The 23,118-nt window shown below is 37.2% G+C and overlaps 2 protein-coding genes across 2 annotated transcripts; both read left to right on the top strand.

Moving 5' to 3' along the window:
- Positions 1 to 302: 302 nt before the first annotated feature.
- Positions 303 to 4,526, top strand: LOC140442381 (uncharacterized). The gene is made up of 3 exons (XM_072533455.1): positions 303 to 1,514; positions 1,970 to 3,304; positions 3,423 to 4,526. Exons 1-3 carry the CDS (start codon positions 303 to 305, stop codon positions 4,524 to 4,526), a joined length of 3,651 nt encoding a protein of 1,216 aa, XP_072389556.1.
- A 345-nt stretch (positions 4,527 to 4,871) lies between these two features.
- Positions 4,872 to 5,825, top strand: LOC140442380 (uncharacterized). Its single transcript, XM_072533454.1, has one exon. The coding sequence runs from the start codon at positions 4,872 to 4,874 to the stop codon at positions 5,823 to 5,825; it is 954 nt and encodes a 317-aa protein (XP_072389555.1).
- Positions 5,826 to 23,118: the final 17,293 nt, after the last annotated feature.

Genomic DNA, 23,118 nt, shown 5'->3' with positions numbered 1-23,118 from the left:
AGTTTCATCCAATAATTCTTAAGTGCACGTGTAACCAAGAGCAGATCATCCAAAACCAAGCTGTTGTACGTTGTACCTGACGCCAGAGGGTGGCCAGAGAGCTAGCGGCGTTGCCTAAAATTCAAAGAGTGAGTACAAAAATCCTTTTACCGAATTTATTCCTCCAAAAAAATAAAATAATTTCTGTTTGTGTGAATACTGCTTGATTTATTCTTCGAAAGAATTTATACGAATTTATTTTTTTTCGTTTCTTAATTTTTAGTAGTAAGTTAATAATAATTTTATTTATAACTAAAATAAATATGAATACCGAAGAGCAAATAAAAATTGTAAAACGAAAACGGGGTGCAGTAAAAGCCAAATTAACCCATTTTAAAAACTTTTTAAATGATTTGGAAACGGAGACAAGGTCTGAAATTCATATTTTAGAGGACGCGATTTACAATTTAAATTTACGTATCGAAGAAGCGAATAAAATAATACAAAATTACGAGGAATCGCAGTTAGAGTTAGAGGATTTAGTTGATGAGGATGAATTAGAAACTTGTTATACCGAACGCGAGGAATTTACGAAATCTTTTTATTGCGAATTGGCCCGAAGTAAGCGATTACAATCTAAACTTTCTCGGCATAGTACAGATTTATCAAATAACAGTTCATACTCGGAAAATGCATCGGGTAGTCAAGTAAACGATTTTAATGGGTTTCGTCTTCCGCCAGTTGAGGTACCGAAATTTAGTGGTAGTCATGAAGATTGGTTGGAATTTCACGAGACTTTTAGCTCGTTAATACATACAAACAGTGCACTACGGAATTTTCAAAAGTTTCATTATCTTAAATCTTCACTTTCAGCTTGCGCGTCCGAAGAAATAGCATCAATTGAGTTTAGCGAGGCAAATTACATTGTAGCGTGGAATTTGCTTTGTGAACGCTATAATAACGAAAGACTTCTTGTTCATAATCATGTAAAAGCATTATTTAATTTAGATGTTAAAACATGTGAGTCGTCAAAAATATTACGGTTTTTGATAGATTCTATTTCAAAACACTTAAAAGCATTAAAACAATTAAACCAACCCACCGAACATTGGGATACTTTAATAATTTACATAGTAACTTCTAAGTTGGATAATAAAACAGCGCGAGAGTGGGAAGAATTTAGATCGAAAATGCAATATCCAACAGTGCGAGATTTAAAAACATTTTTAAAATCAAAGGCTGATTTGCTGGAAACAATAGAATCTAAACGCGATACATCTTCAGGAAATACCTCTTCTTTTCATAAAAAACAATCCAGAATATCTCAATCGTTTGTCAATACGGAAAATGTTTCTTTAAGGAACAATAATACAGCTGATCGTTCGGGAAATAACATGACTTGTGCTTTCTGCAAACAAAATCATTATATTCGAAACTGTGCAGAATTTCTTAAACTTTCCCCAGCAGAAAGAAATACGCATGCGAAAAGACTTAGATTATGTATAAATTGTTTACGACCTGGTCACATAAATACGGTTTGCAGATTAAGCAACTGCAGAAAATGTAACGGTAGACACAATACATTATTAATAATAATAGTAATAGTCTCCCGTTTTATACCGCTGTCGCGGCTTTGGGAGTATAGCAGGGTAGTCTGCTATATCTAGGGCCTACGGTATACAAGGAAGGTAACATGGCCAGTGCTACGCTTCAACCGTCTATTATTACCCCTGGTTTTACCCAAGGTACTCATTTTTATTCAGGCTGAGTCGACCTGGGGCCTATAGACATTTTTAAAATGTCTAGATGTTCTTGCCGGCGGTGGGATTCGAACCCCGGACCACCGGCTTGCGAGGCAAGCATCCTACCGCTTGCGCTACGCAGGCCCTACAATACATTATTACATATACAAAATAACGAATACAATAGACGCGAAAATAATACTACAGAGAACTCAAATGTATCTCTAACTTGTTCAAATATTTCTCAGGAAAACGTTTTACTTGCCACAGCTTTGCTACAAGTAATTGATAAATTTAATAAACCTCATACCGTACGCGCGTTGCTAGATTCAGGTTCCCAATCTAGTTTTATTTCATCAAATTTATGCGATATACTTAATCTCGAAACAGAAAATATCAATATGGCCGTGGTAGGTCTTAATAGTAGCAAATCTCATATTAAGAAAAAATGCGAAATTTCTGTGGAGTCGCTACATAGTGCATATTCGGTAAAATTATCATGTCTTATCGTAAACGAAATTACTGGAATCCAACCAACTACTGTTGTTAATATCAATAGGTTAAATATTCCAAAAAATATAATCCTTGCTGATCCAGAATTCTACAAATCAGGTCCCATAGACTTGCTCATTGGAGCAAATTTATTTTGGAATCTGATGCAAATTGGACAAATACGTCTAGGATCAGATCAGCCAGTATTACAAAAAACTTCTTTTGGATGGATAATTTCTGGAAACATTACAGAAAATTCGAATGTATCTCACTGCAATCTGTCTTTAAATGGTGATATTCAAAAACAACTAGAGAAATTCTGGTTATTAGAAGAATGCTGTGTAAAACCCGCAATATCCGAAGAAGAAGCGTCATGCGAACAACATTTTATTGAAAATACGAAACGCGATGTAGAAACGGGCAGATTCGTAGTATCTATTCCGTTTAAAACGGGTACAGATGAATTAGGTGATTCGGAAGAACAAGCGCGAAGGCGATTTTTATCATTAGAACGAAAACTTAAGCATAATTCGGATTTACGTAAAAAATATGTCGATTTTATGAATGAATACAAAGCGTTAGGTCATATGACCAAAGTAAATAAATTGAATACAAATGCTATTCACTATTACTTGCCACACCATGGAGTACTTCGAGAGGAATCTGTTACTACAAAGCTTCGTGTTGTCTTCGATGCTTCGGCTGCCACATCCACAGGTTTATCACTTAATGACCTACAAATGGTAGGCCCAACAATACAAAGTAGTCTTTTGTCAATACTCTTAAGATTTCGAATTCATGCATTCGTGATAACAGCCGACATCGAGAAAATGTATCGGCAAGTAATGATTAATCCGAAAGAGCGATCATTACAACGAATATTTTGGCGAAGTAATCCCAACGAGGAATTAGAGATATACGAATTAAACACGGTTACGTATGGTACAGCTTCAGCGCCTTTTCTAGCAATTCGTTGCATCATGGAGCTAGCCTTAAATTGTGAAGGGAACAGTCCAGATTTATCTCAAATAATTAAAAACGATATATACGTAGACGATTTAATTACGGGTGCTAATTCTATTCAAGAAGCGGTGAGTTTAGGCGTGGGTATTTCACAAAATTTTATCCGAAGGGTGTTTTAAATTGCGAAAATGGCACTCAAATAGCGATACGATACTTAGAATAATAAAGGGCGACGTACCTTCACAGAAGATCAATTCACCGGTTCAGTTCAGTGAAGATCAAAACACAAAAACATTAGGTCTCGGTTGGTCATGCGATTCTGATTCTTTGACGTTTAAAATTGAACCAAATGCTATAGACGGTCGTGTAACTAAAATAATCATTCTTTCGGCTGTGGGTCAAATATTTGATCCACTAGGCCTTTTAGCGCCTTGTATTATTAAAACGAAGATTATACTTCAAAAGCTTTGGCTAGAGCGATTAAGTTGGGACGAATCAGTTCCTCAGCCGTTACATGGTGAATGGCTTAAGTTCAAATCTGAGATTCCGAAACTTAATTCATTAATTATTCCACGTCACGTAACATTACCAAATGTACGATCAATTGAATTACATGGTTTCTCTGATGCTTCCGAGCGCGCGTATGGAGCATGCATCTACGTACGTTCTATTACTCGAACTAATCAAGTTTCAGTTAGGCTTCTATGCGCAAAATCTAAAGTAAGTCCGTTGAAAACTATTACGATTCCCAAACTCGAGTTATGCGCAGCTGTTGTTTTATCCAAATTATGTACAATTGTTAAGGATGCACTTAACAACACAACATTTGAAAGAGTTACCTTATGGACAGATTCCACAATCGTGCTCGGTTGGTTGAAAACGGAACCACACCGATTAAAAACGTTTACCTCTAATAGAGTTGCCGAAGTACAAACTTTAACTAGTTCTTGTGATTGGCGGCACGTTTCCTCAAAGGACAATCCTGCAGATTTAGTGTCACGCGGTATCAGTCCATATGAGTTGGAAGTATCTAATTTGTGGTGGTCTGGTCCAAGTTGGTTAAACAAATCCGAATGCGATTGGCCTCAAGAGGTAAAGTGTCCAGAGAACTTGCCTGAACTAAAGTGTGCCTCAAATGCATTCTTAATACGTGCGTTGGAACCAGTAGTAGATATAAGTCGCTTCTCTTCATTGAGCAAGCTAATTAGAACAGTAGCCTTTGTTCTAAGATTCATTTTAATGATCTCAAATAAAGATTCTAGACGAACAAATGGTCCTCTTAATACTGAAGAATTAAGAAAGGCATACAAGCTTCTTCTCAAATGTCACAAAGAGAGTCATATACCGTAGAGATAAACAACTTATTAAACAGACAAGAAATCAGTACTAAAAGCAAAATTCTTAATCTTAATCCTTTTATCGATCAGGAAGGTTTATTAAGAGTTGGTGGTCGTTTAACAAATTCAGATTATTCGTATGACAAGAAACATCCGATTATCGTGTCGGCACACAATCCGTTAACCAAATTAATTTTTAAATCAGAACATTTAAAATTGATGCATGCCGGCCCACAACTTTTTGCTTAGTTCTTTACGTCAGTCCATTTGGCCGGTATCAGGAAGAAATCTTGCTAAATTAACAGTTAGACAGTGTGTGACTTGCTTCAGATTCAATGCGAAGAACACAAATCCTATAATGGGTAATTTGCCGAAAACTCGATTTGATGCTGGTTATCCATTCAAGGTTTGTGGGGTAGATTATGGCGGACCTTTTATTATTAAAAATCGATACGGTAGGGGCAGTAAAACTTCAAAATGTTATATGGCACTGTTTGTATGTTTTGCTGTCAAAGCAGTTCATATTGAGCTAGTTTCTGATCTTTCGACAGATACTTTTTCATTAGCACTAAAACGATTCATTAGCAGACGCGGAAAACCTCAACAAATATATTCTGACAATGGTACTAATTTCGTTGGCGCGAATCACGAATTACAAGCGTTAAGTAAGTTTTTGATTTCAAATCAAAATAAAATTTTGGAGTTGTGCTCATCCGAAAATATAAACTGGCACTTTATTCCAGCACATTCTCCGCATTTCGGTGGCCTCTGGGAGGCAGGAATTAAATCAAGCAAAAATCATTTAAAGCGAGTTGTAGGTAATAATATTCTAACATTCGAAGAATTATCAACAGTTTTTGCACAGATCGAAGCGATTTTAAATTCCCGACCCCTCTCACCACTCTCTTCCGATCCTAACGATGAAAATCCATTAACTCCTGCTCACTTTCTCATCGGCAAACCGTTAATAGCAACACCAGAACCCGACATCACAGATTTACCTACTGGAAGACTTTCTCGTTTCCAACTCCTGGAACAAATGCGACAGAACTTCTGGCGACGATGGTCGAAAGAATATATATCCGAATTACAGCAGAGGGTTAAATGGAAAAAGACGCAGAGAACTTTATCACAAGGCTCCATGGTGCTCGTGAAGGAGGATAATATCAATCCGTTGAAATGGAGACTGGGTCGTGTTCTGGAGTTACATCCTGGAAAGGATGGAATTTGTCGAGTGGCATCGATCCGAACTGCAACTGGTGTCATTCGTCGAGCTTTTCCAAAAATTTGCACACTACCAATTCAAGATTGAAAGCAGGTCCTTTCAAGGCCGGGGGCATGTTAGAGACTGGAAACATCGGCAACGCAGCTTACCAGCCAGATGGTCCGTGCCGAGGTGGCGTCTTAAATTCAAAATTCAACAGAGAGAGACCTTCACCGACCGCCGTGGTGTGAAGACACATTTTTTTTTATTCATATTATAAATTTAGTAAATAAACCCCTTATGCGTAAGCGAATGCGTTTTAATTCGACCAAATAAAAATAATATACAGTCCACTCAGTTCATATACATCTCTTGTATACAGTAAGTGGATAACGTCTTTTAATTTGAGCTGGTCAAATGCCTTTGTAAGGTCCACGAAACGTAGATATGCCGATTTGTTGTATTCTAATGATTTCTCTTGCACTTGCCTCATTATAAATATAGCGTCGGTGCATGATCTTCCCGACCTAAAACCTTGTTGTTCTTCTGCTAGTGTTATAATTTGATTCAATTTATTTGTTATCACTTTGGTTGTTAATTTTAGTGTTGTGTTTAATAAATTAATTCCTTTGTAATTTTCCGGATCCGATTTGTCTCCCTTTTTGAAGAGAGGTATTAGGATGCTTGATCTCCATTCTTGAGGAATTCTGTTTTGTTCTATTATTTTTTGGATTAGCTAATAAGGCATAAAATACAATTCAAACAAATTTAACAAGTTTTGATCTACACACCAACAAAAAAACAAAAAAACCTGAGTGTCCGGTTAATTTTGCACCTAGTGTATTTGCCGACTGGAATGCAAAAATAGGTAAAGCAACCTCAGAAAATCAGCTAAAAGGGACATTTGGTAGGTTTGGAATAGGCGAAATTAATGAGAGAGGAGAAATACTACTACAGTTTGGCATCGACAGTGAACTTAGTATCATAAACACAATGTTTAAACAACACTCGCGACGATTATCAAGTACAACTTCACCGAGGAAAAAATACAAAAATCAAATAGATTATACACTTCTCAGCGTACGATGGAACAGTTCAGTGGTGAATATAAAGACAAAACCAACAGCTGATTGCGGGTCAGACTATAAACTTTTACAAGCTGAATTGCGTATCAAATTACATAATAAAATATGTAGAAACAAATAAAAGAATCAAATATATACCCAAAGAGTCTGAAAATTTCAGCCCTATCTCTTGGGAAACGACTAAAAGGACGGATTAAACGGAGATATCTAAAAATCGTCTTTACTAAATTAAAAAGTGTAATTAACATTCAAAAAAATGACTACATATTGTATATAAAAAAGAAACTAATCTCTAAAAAACTGGGTTTTTTTTGCCGTAACCCGGTTTCTCGTACTCTCGCTGCTTTATCAAGCCATCCTTTAAGCAACAAAATATCTCTAGATTTGCAATCTTCATGAACTTCGACGTATCTTAAAGCGGCCTCGAAGGCTTCCTTTGCAGAAGCATGAGTGATTTTTGGATTTTCTGCAGGTTCCTCCTAATTTTCTACATTTTGTTCTGATGTGGAAGCGACAGATATTATTTCCTCTTCATTTAATTCCTCACAATCAGGGTAATTTTCGTCAATATTTGCCAGCCATTCTTCAACGTCAATGGTTTTTATCCCTGGATCTGTAATTTAAAAGTTCTTGGCAATTTCCAATGTTGTAAGGTCTTAGAATACGTCGTCCTCAGTTTCATGATGGTTGACCAAAGTTTGCGCCACGATTTTTTCAGTGTTTCAGCTACTGTATAAATTACATATTTGATCGTAATTTTTTTTATTGCCTGTATCAGATCGGTATCCTCTTATTCCAAAATGAATCCAACGAATTTCCTCCGATATATTTTTTAATGCATTGAATTACACCTTGATCCATAGGTCGAATTAGTGGAGCCACGTTCGGCGGTAAGAACGGCAGGTTTTTTGATTTTAAAAATTGACACAACAGTCGGAACGAATTTATTTTAGAACCACTCTTTAAAATGACGACAGTCCATCTAGGCTGATTTCTGGCTTTTGTAGTAAATCGTATTAAGATTTTTAAATACTCTCGGTTTTTTTTATTTCTCGATTACAAACAAGGGAAGTTTGTGATCTCCACTTGCATTGCTACACAAAGCAATCGTTAGTCGTTCTTTCGATCCCGAAATGTGTTCTTTTCTTGTTGTCAATGTTTTATTAGGGAGCATTTTATAATTTAGGCCGGTTTAGTCCATGTTATAAACTTACTGAGGAAGCAAATTATTTCCCAAGATAAATTGTTTAAACTTATCTATGAACGCGTTTACCCCACCAATCTCAGATGAAAGTTTTTCACCTGAAATAGAAAACTGTCGACTTTTTCACCGTTGTAGCCACCCCTCTGAGGCAGTACACGTATCAACTGAAGAACTCTGCTCACCTATTTTTGCATGGAAAGCGATTGTTTTCTCCTGAATAAGCGGCCCTGACAATGTGTCCCTTTTCTCCTTTCTTGGTTAAACCAAACCCAAAACGCCTCATCTAATATTTGCAATTTTGGTTTTTTCAATGTCTTCCTTGCGTTTGGTCATCATCTGCATTATGGAAAATGACTCTCATTCCCTACTTTTACGTCTTTTTCTCAAAATTTCTCAGCTACCGGGGCTTCCGCGAAAAGTTCTACAAACAAGATCTTGGACATTTCTGGTAAACTCGAGACTCGAGACCTCGAGACGGGACCGTAGTATTTAAATAGAGAATTTTGATATAAGTCTGATATAACCACGCTCTGTTGGTGGGTGATATAAACTTGTAATAAATAAATTAATTATGTGTAAATAAATGAAAATAGTGTTAGAAAAAAATGTTAAATTAAATAATAAAAACTAAATAAAATTACGTAAAATCACGTTATATTTGGTGTTAGAATTGGAAAATTTTAAATAAATTTTGTGAAAAAAATGGTGACGAGTATCTGTTAGTTAAAGATGATCTGCGAACAGAATTGGAAGATAGAACATTGAATTCTGTTTGGAAAAAGGCCGATTTTGTCTAACGTTTGAAGAACGCCCTGCAAGAAGAAGGTTTCGATCCGGAAACTTACGTGATTGAGGACAAGCATGCTCCCGTCATCTCGTCGATTCCCAAAGTTTCTCATCGTTGGACAACAAAGTTTCTGATCATAGCACATCTGTAGAAAACAAAGTTTGAGTGGAAGCTCTGTTCGTGTTAAAGTTCCAACTTTCGACGGAAAATTAATGAACAGCTGCAAGAGCGAATGAATGGTTTGAAATAGAAAAGACTGTAAACCTAAACTATCGTTCTTAGAGGAGATGCCTTAGATTTCTTTTAGACCATAGCCGTGACATATTATTTCGAGCAAGTTAACAAAATACTAAACATGCGATATGGTCACGACCATTAGGAGCATGTTTACCAGTCGCAGTTTAAAAATCGAAAACAAAAGCGGCATGAGGCTCTTTAAGAATAAGAGGTAGATATTGCTACTGTTGTGAATTTATTAAAAGGTTCAATATTTATAACACTTACGGATTTAATTTATTTCTTTATTTATATTAACTTATCTGACAATAATTTATTATATCCGTACGTAACAAATTCGCGAGCGCGGGTCTTGAGAATTAACTGCCTTCCATATAAAAATGTTGTGTTTATATACGAAATCCTGATATACTAGAACAGCATCGAAAGATCGCATTGTCTTGCATCGAAAAATCGAGAAGCATCTAGTTGGATGATTCACCATAATTTGAATCGAGATCCTTTGCCAAAATTTCTACAATAAAACAGAATTATTAGTGAATAAAAACATGTTTTAAAGGTTAAAACTATGACTCATATTTTTACGTAACATTGCCCCCCTCTCAAAAGATGGTTCCTCCTGGAACCTTGTTGGGACTAGAACTGGAACGGTATGCTGGTATCGGCAACTGGACCCTCTTTTACAACTTCCAGTTGTATAAAAATGACAAGGGACGGTTTTCTCTCCGCACCAGTAACTATGCGGATTGCAACAGACTAACACCTGGACTTCGGTGTCTTTAAAGATCTCCTCCACCATATTTCGGATAACCCTCCAATCTAATTGGCGGCACTCCAACTTTGGCATGGCTAACTTTTGCACGTCGGACTCTAGTACGTGCTCTCTCAGTTGAAGTAAGGCTTCCCATACATCTCGGTAGGTAGGTTGGTCACGGGCAGTGTCTTTTGTTACCAGGTAGAAAAGGTAACGTGATGCATCTTGGAGTTTCAAGGTTTTACCGGGAGCTGGCACCTGGCATTGAAGTTCTGCAATTCGACCAAACTTCCTTCGAAAGACGGATGCCAACCCTGGTGCGTCTTTGATACTGGCCGGGATGGTAAGGGCCAGCGAGTAGTCATCGGGGAGCGCGAGTAGATCTTGCTTTTCTTCAGTGGTAACACCATGTCTCGCTTTACCGGTACCTCCATAGGCACCCATGAATTCCTCAAACGTGAGGTCAGACACATCTTGGACTTGGTTTACTTCCACTTCTTCATCTACGTCGTGGTCACCTTCGAAAGACGCCAGCCGGTTATGGTGTACTATCATCGGCTTTCCCCTCGGAATCTTGCTTATTCGGTAGATGACATCGTTGATCTTCTCCATGATGAGGTATGGACCTTCCCAAAACTGCTGCAATTTGGGAGAACAACCTTTTCGCTTCTTGGGATTATAGAGCCAGACCTTGTCGTTCTTTTTAAAGCAACCCTTTTCGGCTTGTGTATCGTACCGTTTCTTCATTCGGTCGCTAGCGATCTGAAGGTGGGAACGGACCAATTCATGTACATCGTCCATTCTTCTTCGTAATTCGATCACATAATCTTCACCTGCTACATCTTCTCCAGGTCGACATCCAAATTCGAGATCACAAGGTAGTCGCATTTCGCGTCCGAATAGGACTTTGGCTGGTGTCTGGCCTGTTGATTCGTTAACAGCAGATCTGTAGGCCATTGTGAAGAACGGAAGGTATTGGTCCCAGTCTCGCTGATGATCGGACACCATCTTTGTCAAATACTTGCCAACTGTCCTATTCATTCGTTCTACCATACCATCCGATTGCGGGTGATACGCGGTAGTTCTTGTTTTCTTCATGCCTAGTCTATCACATATTCCTTGGAATAGATCGCTTTCGAAGTTCCTGCCTTGGTCACTATGGATCTCCAAAGGCACTCCAAATCGGCTGATATATTCTTGGATCAACTTATCTGCAACGGTGGCGGCCTTCTGGTCTGGAAGTGCGTAAATCTCGACCCACTTAGTGAAGTAATCCATTACTACCAGCATGTACTTGCCTCCCTTTTCACTTTCTGGAAATGGCCCAGCGATGTCCAAAGCTATTCTTTCAAACGGGCTTCCAACATTATATTGTCTCATAGGAGCTCTCCTTTTTCGGTAAGGCCCGTTACTCGTGGCACAAATAGTACATTTCTTACACCAGTCTTTTACATCGTCGGAACTGTTCATCCAATAAAACCGTTCCCGAATTCGCTGAAGGGTTTTCCTTACACCAAAATGCCCTCCCGATGGACTGTCGTGTAACTGACGAAGTACTTCGGCTATTCTGCTCTTTGGGATCACCAACTGTCTTCTCTTCTCTGAACCGTCATCATTTTCCAGGACTCGTTTGAGCAAGCCATCTTCGATGATAAATGAGTCCCACTGGGCCCAATACGTCTTAACTACTGAGCATAGGTTTGATATTTCCTGCCAAGGTGGTCGACGGTTTTCCTCTTTCCATTTTCGGATTTTCTGTATAACTGGATCTCTCTCTTGTTCTTCCCTTATCTTAGTAGGCGTCCAGTCGTCGTTGACAATCGTCGTTCTTAGCACTGCTGCTTCCTTGGATTCCGTTTTGTTGCAGTGGGAACACTCTGCTGGGCATGGCCTTCTGGAAAGGGAATCAGCGTTTCTGTGGCTAACTCCGGCCCGGTGCTCAATCTTAAAATCGTATTCTTGGAGTCGTTCGATCCACCTGGCTATCTGACCCTCTGGATTCTTAAACTGCATCAACCACTTAAGGGCGGCATGGTCGGTTCGGATTAGAAACTTTCTGCCATAGAGGTATTGGTAGAAGTGCTCTACTGATTTAACTACTGCTAGAAGTTCTCTTCTCGTGACGCAATAATTCCGCTCAGGTTTTGAAAGGACTTTACTAAAATATCCGAGGACTCGTTCCTGTCCTCCTTGAATCTGAGACAGCACTCCTCCAATTCCCACGTTACTTGCATCCGTATCTAAGATGAACTCTCCTTCTGGCAGTGGATACCCCAAAATTGGTGCTGTTATTAAATGCTTTTTCAACGTTTCAAAGGCATTTTGGCAGTCTATATCCCAGCGGTATTCTCTTGCTTCCTCTGTAAGTCGCGTTAATGGCTTAGCGATATCTGCAAACTTCTTAATAAACCTCCGGTAGTAAGTACATAGTCCAAGAAAACTTCTCACTTGATGTTTGTCAGTTGGTTTTGGCCATTCCTTAATGGAATCGATTTTTCCCTTATCCACGGCCACTCCTTCTTTACTGACTATATGACCCAGATAATTGACTTTACCTTGAAATAGCTGGCACTTCTTGGGGTTTAGCATCAATTGGGCAGCTTTAAGTCGATTAAAAACGTTTTCTAAATTCCTCAAATGATCTTCGAATGTCTCCCCCAAGACGATTATGTCATCTAAATAAACCAGGCATGTTTTCCAAGATAACCCTCTCAACACATTTTCCATAAGCCTCTCAAATGTCGCAGGAGCATTACAAAGTCCAAATGGCATAACGTTGAATTGCCACAATCCAGATCCTGTGGTGAAGGCTGTCTTTTCTTTATCGACTGGGTCCATTTCTACCTGCCAGTATCCAGACTTCAAATCTAAAGTAGAAAACAATTTACTTCCAGCCAATGTGTCCAATGTGTCATCGATCCGAGGCAGAGGATAACTATCTTTCTTGGTAACGTTGTTCAGCAAACGGTAATCCACACAGAACCTCGTCGTTCCGTCTTTCTTCTTAACCAGGACCACCGGAGAGACCCATGGACTCGTAGAAGGTTCTATCACCCCGTCTTTCTTCATTTCCTGAACAATCGTTTCAGCTTCCTCTCTCTTCGCCTGTGGTAATCGTCGAGCTGTTTGACGAATTGGCTTAGCATTACCAGTATCAATTTTATGCTTAACAACGGTAGTTCTTCCCGTCTTTCCTCCTTTCGGTACGAAAATATCACGATACTGCCGAAGAAATTCCCTTAATTTCCTTTTCTCCATCTGATTTAGAGACTGTCCTGCAACTGCAACCATTTGGTCGAATTTGTCGTTGGAATTATCAGATGTTGTCGCCTGACGAATTATGGATGTCACAGGTACACAAGTTCCTACTTTTGTCTCTTTCTTTATGGTCACTGGGTAGTCGTTGACATTGATAAGTCTCACAGGAATTTCTTTAGCCGAAGTCACCAATTCCTTTCCAATTATGATTCCACGGCCAACCTCATCGTCGTGGTTCCAAGGCTCCATCATAACAGGTCTCCCTTCGTCTACAATTCCCTGTAGTCGCGCTACTATGATCGTTTCGCTTCTCGCAGGCACGACTGTATCTTCTGTAATGGCTGCTTGCACAGTGTTGTCATTATACTCTGAGATAGCGCGTTCCTCGTTGCCAACTTTGATTACCTTATTCATAAAATCCAATTGGAATCCATGCATATTCATTACGTCCATTCCTAATATAACATCCTCTTCGATGTCAGCAACTATAACAGTATGGACGAACTTTTCTGCTCCAATTCCCAATTGTACCTGGATTTCTCCATGAATGTTGGCATTTTTACCTGTAGCGGTCCGAAGTCGCAACCTCGTTGGTAACAGTTTCTTACGGCTGTTTATAACTGTTGGACGTATAATGGTTCTGGTCGCTCCGGTATCCACCAACAACGTATGCTTTTTACCATTTATTTCTCCATCTACATATACACTATCTTCACGACATTTCAAAGAAGCTATTAGTATGAGAGGGTCTTTGGAAAAGTTCTGGGTCGAAGCTGCCCCCCTAAGGCTGACCCGTTCTAGTTTTCCTGGTGGTGAGTTTCTTGATTTGCGTCGTACCTAGGGTGCTTACAGGAGCTTCGTACGTGTCCTATTTCGCCACAATTCCAGCATCTGATGGTCTTCGTTTTCTTATATGTCATGCTTTTCATCATATTAACGAGCTGGTCAAGTTTATCTTCATCTCCTTCCTCTTTTACAGTCCTAACTTTACTGTACCCACCAGAGGCCTGCGTAGCTGACTCGTATTCGAGGGCGGCGGATAAGACATCAACCAGCGTCTTGTGACGAGCTAATCGTAGTGTTCTCTGCATTTCATGATCACGAAGACCATCAATAAACGTTTGAACGGCCAATTTTTCCATCATGTCTTCGGGAGCTGTTGGATAAGCATATCGTACTAATCTGGCAATATCTACCTCATATTCTTGAAGAGCCTCATCTTTCTTCTGTCTACGATTTTTAAGCTGCGACTGATATACATGCTCCAAATGTTCGTGGCCATATCGCATATTTAACCTCTTCTTCAGTTGTTCGAAATCATCGGTCTCCTCTACTGCTATGGTCTGAAGCACATCTAAGGCATCTCCTCGAAGAGCGATAGTCAGGTTTACCGCCTTTTCTTTTTCAGACCATCCATTTGCTCTTGCGGCTGATTCGAACTGTTTCATGTAGTTGTTCCATGATGATTTTCCGTCGAAAGTTGGGACTTTAACATGAATAGAACCTCCACTTCCTTCAAATTTCGGCCGTGTCTCCAACTTACATTTCGTCTCGTCTTCTTTTATCTCCACTGTAATTGGATTGTTTCCTCTCTCTGCCGTCCCTGTTTCCTCCAGCTTCTTTTCCATCTCTTTCCATATCTTTTCTTCGAAGGCCAACATATCGGCAGCAACTTGGTTTTTTAACGAAGATATTCTATCGTCCAGGGCAGACATCTCAGAAGTGACTTTAGAGATTTCCGAAGAGATGTTAGCAGAGACTTTGCTTTCCAGCGAAGAAATCTCGTTAGAAACTTTGTCTTCCAACGAAGCGGTGTCGCCGGAAACTTTGGCTACATCAGAAGAAACTTTCGAAATATCGTCAGAAACTTTGTTCTCTAATGATGCGATGTCACCAGAAACTTTGGCTACATCACCAGAAACTTTGGCTACATCACCAGAAACTTTGGCTACATCAGAAGAAACTTTCGAAATCGACGAGAGGACAGCATCTTCAAATATATAAGTCTCTGGATCTAGACCTTCTTCTAGCAAAGCGTTCTTTAGTCGTTGGACTAACTCAGCCTTTTTTCCGGTAGAAGCTAATTCTCTGTCTTCTAGATGTCTTCTTAAATTAGTCACTGTCAGCTCATAAATCGTCGTCATTTTCACAATTTATTTTATATCCACTTGTATTATTATTATAAGTCTAATTTATGTTCGATCTCACTTCTGCCACCATTTGTTGTGAATTTATTAAAAGGTTCAATATTTATAACACTTACGGATTTAATTTATTTCTTTATTTATATTAACTTATCTGACAATAATTTATTATATCCGTACGTAACAAATTCGCGAGCGCGGGTCTTGAGAATTAACTGCCTTCCATATAAAAATGTTGTGTTTATATACGAAATCCTGATATACTAGAACAGCATCGAAAGATCGCATTGTCTTGCATCGAAAAATCGAGAAGCATCTAGTTGGATGATTCACCATAATTTGAATCGAGATCCTTTGCCAAAATTTCTACAATAAAACAGAATTATTAGTGAATAAAAACATGTTTTAAAGGTTAAAACTATGACTCATATTTTTACGTAACACTACGTTAGTACGATGGCTTATCCAACAGCTCCCGAAGACATGATGGAAAAGTTGGCTATTCAAAAATTTATTGATGGTCTTCGTGATAATGAAATGCAGAGAACACTGCAAATAGCTCGTCACAAGACGCTGGTCGATGTTTTGTTCGCCGCCCTAGAATACGAATCAGCTACGCAGGCCTCTGCCGGGTACAGTAAAGTTATGACTGTAAAAGAAGAAGAAAACTTGACCAGATTGTTAATATTATAAAGAGCATTACATACAAGGAAACTAAGACCATAAGGTCCTGAAATTGTGAGGAAAAGGGACACGTTCGAAGTTCATGTAAGTACCCTAGGTATAAAACAAATCAAGAAACTCACCAGTAGGAAAACTAGGTCATGTCGCCTTTAGGGTGGCAGCTTCGGAACCCAGAACTTTTTCAAATATCCTATAGCTTCTTTAAAATGTCGTTAAGATAGTGTATACATTGTTGTTCGATACTGGAGTGACCAGAATCATTATACACCCGACAGTTATAAACAGCTAGAAGAAACTTTTACCAACCAGGTTGCGACTGCGGACAGCCACAGGTGAAAATGCCAATATCCATGAAAAATTCCAGTTCGTCCATACTGTCATAGTTGCTGACATCAAAGAGCACGTTATATTAGAAATGGACGTAATAAATTTGTAGCATAAATTCCAACGTTATATTAGAAATGGACGTAATAAATTTGTAGCATAAATTCCAATTGAATTTGTAACGAAGTTGGTAACGAGGAGGTATCTCTTCGTCCACATGATGACAGCATTGTGCAAGCCGCGATTAAAGAAGATATAGTTGATCCTGCGAGGTGTGAAACAAACTTGTAGCGAAGTTGCAGGAAATTTTGGAAGAACGCATGTTACGTTGGAACATTGCAACCATGACGAGGAGGTTTGCCGAGGAATCATAATTGGAAACGAATTGGATACTTCTGCTAAAGAAATTCTTGTAAGACTTATGAATGTCAACGATTACCCAGTGACCATCAAGAAAGATACAAAAGTAGGAACCTGTGTACCTGTGACTTCCATATAGACGTAATAAGAGAGATTATCTAAAGACATAACGTATCATATTCCGGACACTTTCGACGTACTTACATGAAAGTTACTGTTGACATTTTACATTTTTCATCCCCTCTATATTGATTTTTTTATGACCGAAACGAAAACAATGATAGTATAGAACCACCGGAATCATATATGGTTTTACCCTAAAGGGAATTCTATATATAGGAACCTCTCTTGGAATTTCTTTTCCTCAAAAGGTAAACGCAACTGTCTTCGTATTTATGTATTTACTTGATTTCATATTTTGACTTTTTTTTTAATCTTCTTATCTCCAAAACCTTTATATTTACTGAGGATATACCCGAAAAAATAATTTACTCAACATTAGAAATACTCGCATCAACATTGTTTACTACACCCTTACAAATTACTTTTAGCTGGAATAAAAAGTTCATATCCATAAATTTTTTACCTCCATATTTGAAACAAATTTATTAACAAAGTCCCATTTCTTAAAAATAATGCTAAGGTTTTTATCTTTTTTGTATCATTTTGATTAGTGGTCTCCGATTTACCATTATTTTCAACAAATGTTTTATTTAAACTTATATTGCATTCTGAATTATCTACATATATTACTTATTAACATCTCAACACTGGGGGGGGGGGAGGTCAATCATTTCTGTGCTATCCCCAATTGTTAACCATCTTTAAGCTTTATTTTCTTTCCTTTTTGAGGAATTTATTATACAAATACTACACATGAAAAACTAAATCAGAAACAAGTAACAAGTTAGAATTAATGGTCCAAGAACTTGGATAAAATGTTCAACCTTCTCATAACGATGCTGTCAAAATTTAATGATCAACTTTATTTATTTCATGATGTTTTATGATACTTCTAATGATTTACTACAAATATGACATATTTGCAGAAATTTAGCATACTAAAATGGCTCCTGTTAGTCATATGAGCTTTAGAGACCATTACGATATCAAGATATCAAGATTATTTAATCTTATAAATCAATATATATACATATATATATATATATATATATATATATATATATATATATATATATATATATATATATATATATATATATATATATATATATATATATATATATATATATTCCTGTCGCAGGTTCTCACGGGCCATGGGTGTTTCCGCTCATACTTCTTCAGGTTCAAGAAAGCGGCTACAAACAGATGCCCTTACTGCGGTTTGGTCGACACAGTGTCACATACACTGTTGGAATGTGTAAGATGGAGTAGAGATAGATTAGAACTGGAGAGAAGGAATGATGTTCGTTTCAATTCCGTGAGTGATATGATTGCGAGGATGTGTGAGGATGAAGACACGTGGGCAAGAACCCATGCATTCGTTAGACAGACGTTCCAGTCCAAGGAAACTGAAGAAAGACTGTTGTAGTCACAAAAAAAAGTTTGTTGTGTTAAGTCCAGCAGTGAAGCGATATTTAACGAGACGTGAGGTGGATGTAGTACTGAAGATATGCCGCCACCAGGGCGAATCCCGGACTGCACTCGCGGATCATAAGCGTGGTTGAGAGGACGGAGGGGTTTTAGTGGGTAGGTTCTCGCCCCGGCTGAGATGGCGGTTGAGCGTGTCACATGTGGTGGGCTCGAAAAGCCATCTCAGCGGCGGTGAGGGAATCCCACATATCAGACATAAGACCTGGTATCTTACGAAGATTTCCCACCCACCTCAAAAAATATGAAAAAAAAAATATCTTATAAATGCCTTAATCTCCTCACTATGGCTTGAGAGGCCGTTGTACTACACAAATGATGACGCAAATTACTCTATTTGGAAACTCTGTAAAATACTTAAACATCAGATTAAGCATGATGGTTCGATTAGCAAGGAAGATGGTGATTAGGCCAAGGCCGATAACGATAAACCACCAGTTGCTAATCATCTCAGTCAAGTTTTTCAACCTCACTCCAGAACTGACTCAATCCAAGAAGAATTTATTCACGAAAACTTAGATCCACCTTTCCAAATGTTACCTCCTATAGAAAATATCAAAATAAAAGAAATTAAAGATTTAATTGAAAATCTCAAGATTAAAAACGCTGGAAAAATATGCAAAAATTTACCTGAAGGATTTTGGTTGGTTATGTACATATTTATCGCTATACTAAAGTTAGTGTTAGTACTATTTTTCGTTTTATTGGAAAATGGCACAAATTATTCTAATACTGAAACCAAATAAAGATCTGTAACTACATATGGACTGGAGACCATGGCCTTTACAAAGAAAACCTTAGAGCAGCTCCGTACAACCCAATGGAGCGATGGAGAGGGCCATGCTAGGGAATAGTTTGAGAGACAGGATTCGAAATACCGACATTCGTGTAAGAACAAAGATTACTGATGTCGCAGAACGTATAGCAAGGCTCAAGTGACATTGGGTCGGACATGTTGCCCGAGATAATCCCGAAAAATGGACACAGAGATTAACAAACTGGAGACCAAGAGAGAACAGGCGAGGAGTAGGCAGACCACAGAAGAGGTGGGCAGATAATATCAAACAAGTCGCGGACAAGCAGTGGATGAGAATTGCCAAGAGTAGAAATCAATGGAAGCAAATGGAAGAGGCCTATGTCCAGAGATAGAAGATATGTGTATATATATATATATATATATATTATATCAATGGTATTCAGGGTTTGACTCCGCGTTAAATGTTGTTGGTTTTGATAAAAAACTTCCAAATATATATATATATATATATATATATATATATATATATATATATATATATATATATTTATATATATATATATATATATATAATATAAAGTAATCAGAATTATCGGGAATTAATGAATTCTTACTGACCAAAATACTAACTGGAAGTGCCGTATATTAACCGGTTGTAATTAATAGATTGGAATGTGGAATCGTGTTTGAGAATTGTCGTTTTCATATGTGCCAAATTTTGAAAAACTTTGGTTTTAAGTTAATAACTATTTCATTCCTAAAAAAGTATATTTTTTAAAATTTTATGAAAAAAGTAATTGCTGATCCTGACCAATTAAGTGGCAAGTCCACTATCCAGGCCAATGATTAGAGCTATAATTTTATAGAGACCACCTCAATAATATGTGCAACAATCAGCGTGCTTTTGAAAAGCGGGAAAAGTCGCGCACTTTACCGTGCGCAGACCGGCAATCGTGATCTCTGATGGTAATAAAACTAGAAACGCAGAGTGCAACCGGTGGCAGTTAATAGCTGATCATTCGTCCTGCGATAGTGGAAAAGTGTAGTTAAAATTTTGCTTCCAAATTGCTTGCTGCTGCAATCAGTAATATTTACCAAACAGACGTACATTGTACAGTGAGTGCTTCAAATTATTGAATGATTTACTTGGTAAAATAATTTTAATAAAACGGTTTCAAAAAGTTTGTGATTTTTCCAGGAACTTGCAATTGTTTTCAGTATCTGAAATAATTTGTTCGAAGACCGTTCTGTGTTTACTTTATTTTATAGTGACTCTAACTAATGAGTTCTGATATATTTGTATTGGGATGGTAAGTGGAAAAATGAGCAATTTTAGCTTGACAATAACGTATCAGACAGCTACAGCAACTAAAGTTTAATTTTTCCAAATATGCATTATATATTATATTGTTGTTTTCTAAAAACATGGTGTCATATATTAGTGTTTCCATATAGGTTAGCAAACCCTAATTACTAATTACTATAATATAAAGTTGTTGTTTTTATGGTAAACGGAACGAAAAAATTTATTGCTCTGCAGCCTTATTCATTGCCGAGATATAGCTATGGCTATGCTAGCTTTACCGTAAAGTTAGCATAATCATTGTTTCTCGGAAACTGTTGCAGCTATAAATTGTTTCTTGGCGTAAAACTTCGGCAATAAATTAGCAATCAATTCCTTACGGTTCGCTTTTTGGCCGATATCTTGGTTTTTCCGGTGGTGTGTTTTGAGCTAGGGGTTGATGAGGTAGTTTTTGGCGATTGATTAATATACCAATCAACAGCAATCGGCCGCAAATGCCGCCAAGATTGGCTCTATAGCCTTATTCATTGCCGAGATATGGCTATGCTAACCTTACCGTAAATCTAACATACCTCGTAAACGGCTACAGCAATAATTTTTTTGTTTGTTTAAAGGATGTTTATGTCATAAGTTTTGTTACAGTGGTACATTGTTTTTAAGATTGAGGAATGGATTTTTAGATTTCGAAATTTCTAAACTTTTTCATATTGTGTGTATGAGACAAAGAGAGAGATAGAGAGTAAATCACTGTAAAGTGACCATTTCTTAAGTTGTTTATAGTCTTACAGCATATTATATCAATTTTTTGAGAGTAATATGGACTATAACTAAAGAAGTAACTAGTAAACTGGTTATTTCATTGTAATGGGTGTTTTTTAGAGGTATAGAATTTTGAAATGGAATAAAACAAAGATGATTTTTTAAATTAATATGAAATTGATTTTATTCAAAAGATAATCTTTTGGCATTATAATTTAAATATGATTTCTGGCATATGACTGCCACGGCTGGCTCTGACGTGGTCTCATCTAGAGTTCCAATTTTCTATTACTTTTTCCAATATTTGTGGCCGTATATCGGCAATAACGCGGTGAATGTTCTTCTCCAAGTGGCCAATCGTTTCAGAAAATAGTCTGGCAGTGTTAAATCGCACGACCTTGGAGGCCAATTCACGGGTCCGAAACGTAAAACTATGCGGTTACCAAACGTTTCTTTCAATAAATCAATTGTGGCCCAAGCTGTGTGACATGTTGGCCGTCTTGTTGAAACCAGAGCTCCTGCACAATATGTTTGTTCAATTGAAGAATAAAGAAGTTAGTAATCATGGCTCTATAGCGGTCACCATTGACTGTAACGTTCTGGCCACATCATTTTTTAAGAAGTACGGACCAATGATTCCACCAACCCACAAAGCACACCAAACAGCCAGTTTTGCTGGTTGTGATGGTGTCTTAACAACTTAACATACACTTGAGGATTATCAGTTTTGTTTGTTGACATAGCCATTCCACGAAAAGTAAACTTCATTGCTAAACAAAATTCGCTTATGAAAATCAGGATCAATGGCAATCTCGTTTTGGGCCCATTCACAGAATCTACGCCTTGGTAGGTGATCGTGTACCTTCAATTCTTGCACGAGTTGGATTTTGTAAGCACGCAAACCAAGATCTTTCCTCAAAATCTTCCATAAAGTGGATGGAGACATATCCAACTGATGTAAACGATGGCGATACTGTGGTTGGTGCTACGCTCTACATCAGCAACAACTTCTTCTGTTCGCACTGTACGACGTACGATGTCTATGTGGATGTGTCTTATCATTTAAAGTAACCGTGGTGCAAAAACGTTCCATGGTTAATCGAATTAATTGCTCTGATGGACGATTATGTTGACCATAAAATGAACATAGAGCGCGATACGTATTTCGAACAGAACCATGATTTTCAAAATAAATTTGCACAAATTGGAAGCATTGTTCAGGCATAAGTGTATTCATGCTGAAATGCCAAACCAAACTAAACATAAATCACTTGACAGTACCCGAAATAATTATTTTTTTTAAATTACATTTTTGTAAAATAACTGACAGCTATTCGAGGAATAAGGAATAATAGAGTAGAGTAAAGTAGAGTCAATTTTTATTTGCATAAATTTTTAAATATAATTGAGCAAATAACGTTACATTATTAATCACAGATTAATATATATATATATATATATATATATATATATATATATATATATATATATATATATATAAATTGTTATGATGTGTTGTTTTGTTTGAATGATGAGCAATGAGTATTTTTAATAATATAATATATAGGGTTTTTATCGCGGTTCTCAAAGAATTAGTTTGTAAGTACTTTTTTAAATTATCTTTATTATAACTATTATGAAACACACATATATATCTAACTTAGCCAATGTAAATTTAAAATAAACTATCTTTAAATTGATATTCTTATAAAACTAATTAAATTCTATAGACAATGTAAAATTTAAACAAACTATCTTCAAAATTGAAATTGTTATGACACTAACTAAATTATATTAACAAAATTTTGTACCTTTCTTTCACTGAATGCCTAAATGAACTGTTTTCCACTATATATATTCTAATCACCACTGAATGTCTTCGTACTTCGGTTATCCTTGTTTTTGTGAAATTTCTTTTTCCAATTATCAGCTTCTACCAATTTAAGATATATTTTTCTTCACCAGCATTTATACACCACCAGCAAACACCATTTATATTTATTCTTCTTTTCAATATACCAATATGCAATTATTATAAGTTGATTTATACTAATCTCCAATCATAATATAATTTTAATTCCTTCCAATGTCCATCCAATATTTTTCTAATATACTTTTATAATCTTCAATAATT

Source organism: Diabrotica undecimpunctata, chromosome 5, assembly GCF_040954645.1.
Source record: "Diabrotica undecimpunctata isolate CICGRU chromosome 5, icDiaUnde3, whole genome shotgun sequence".
In the NCBI taxonomy this organism is placed as follows: domain Eukaryota; kingdom Metazoa; phylum Arthropoda; class Insecta; order Coleoptera; family Chrysomelidae; genus Diabrotica; species Diabrotica undecimpunctata.
Note: the sequence above shows the minus strand (reverse complement) of the source record. Positions and strands in the feature narration are given on the sequence as shown.

Coding starts and splice junctions, on each gene's coding strand:
- LOC140442381 (XM_072533455.1), top strand. CDS start 303: ATGAATACCGAAGAGCAAATAAAAATTGTAAAACGAAAACGGGGTGCA. Junction 1,515..1,969: donor GACCTGGTCACATAAATACG/GTTTGCAGATTA, acceptor AATATTTCTCAG/GAAAACGTTTTACTTGCCAC. Junction 3,305..3,422: donor CTAATTCTATTCAAGAAGCG/GTGAGTTTAGGC, acceptor GTACCTTCACAG/AAGATCAATTCACCGGTTCA.
- LOC140442380 (XM_072533454.1), top strand. CDS start 4,872: ATGGGTAATTTGCCGAAAACTCGATTTGATGCTGGTTATCCATTCAAG.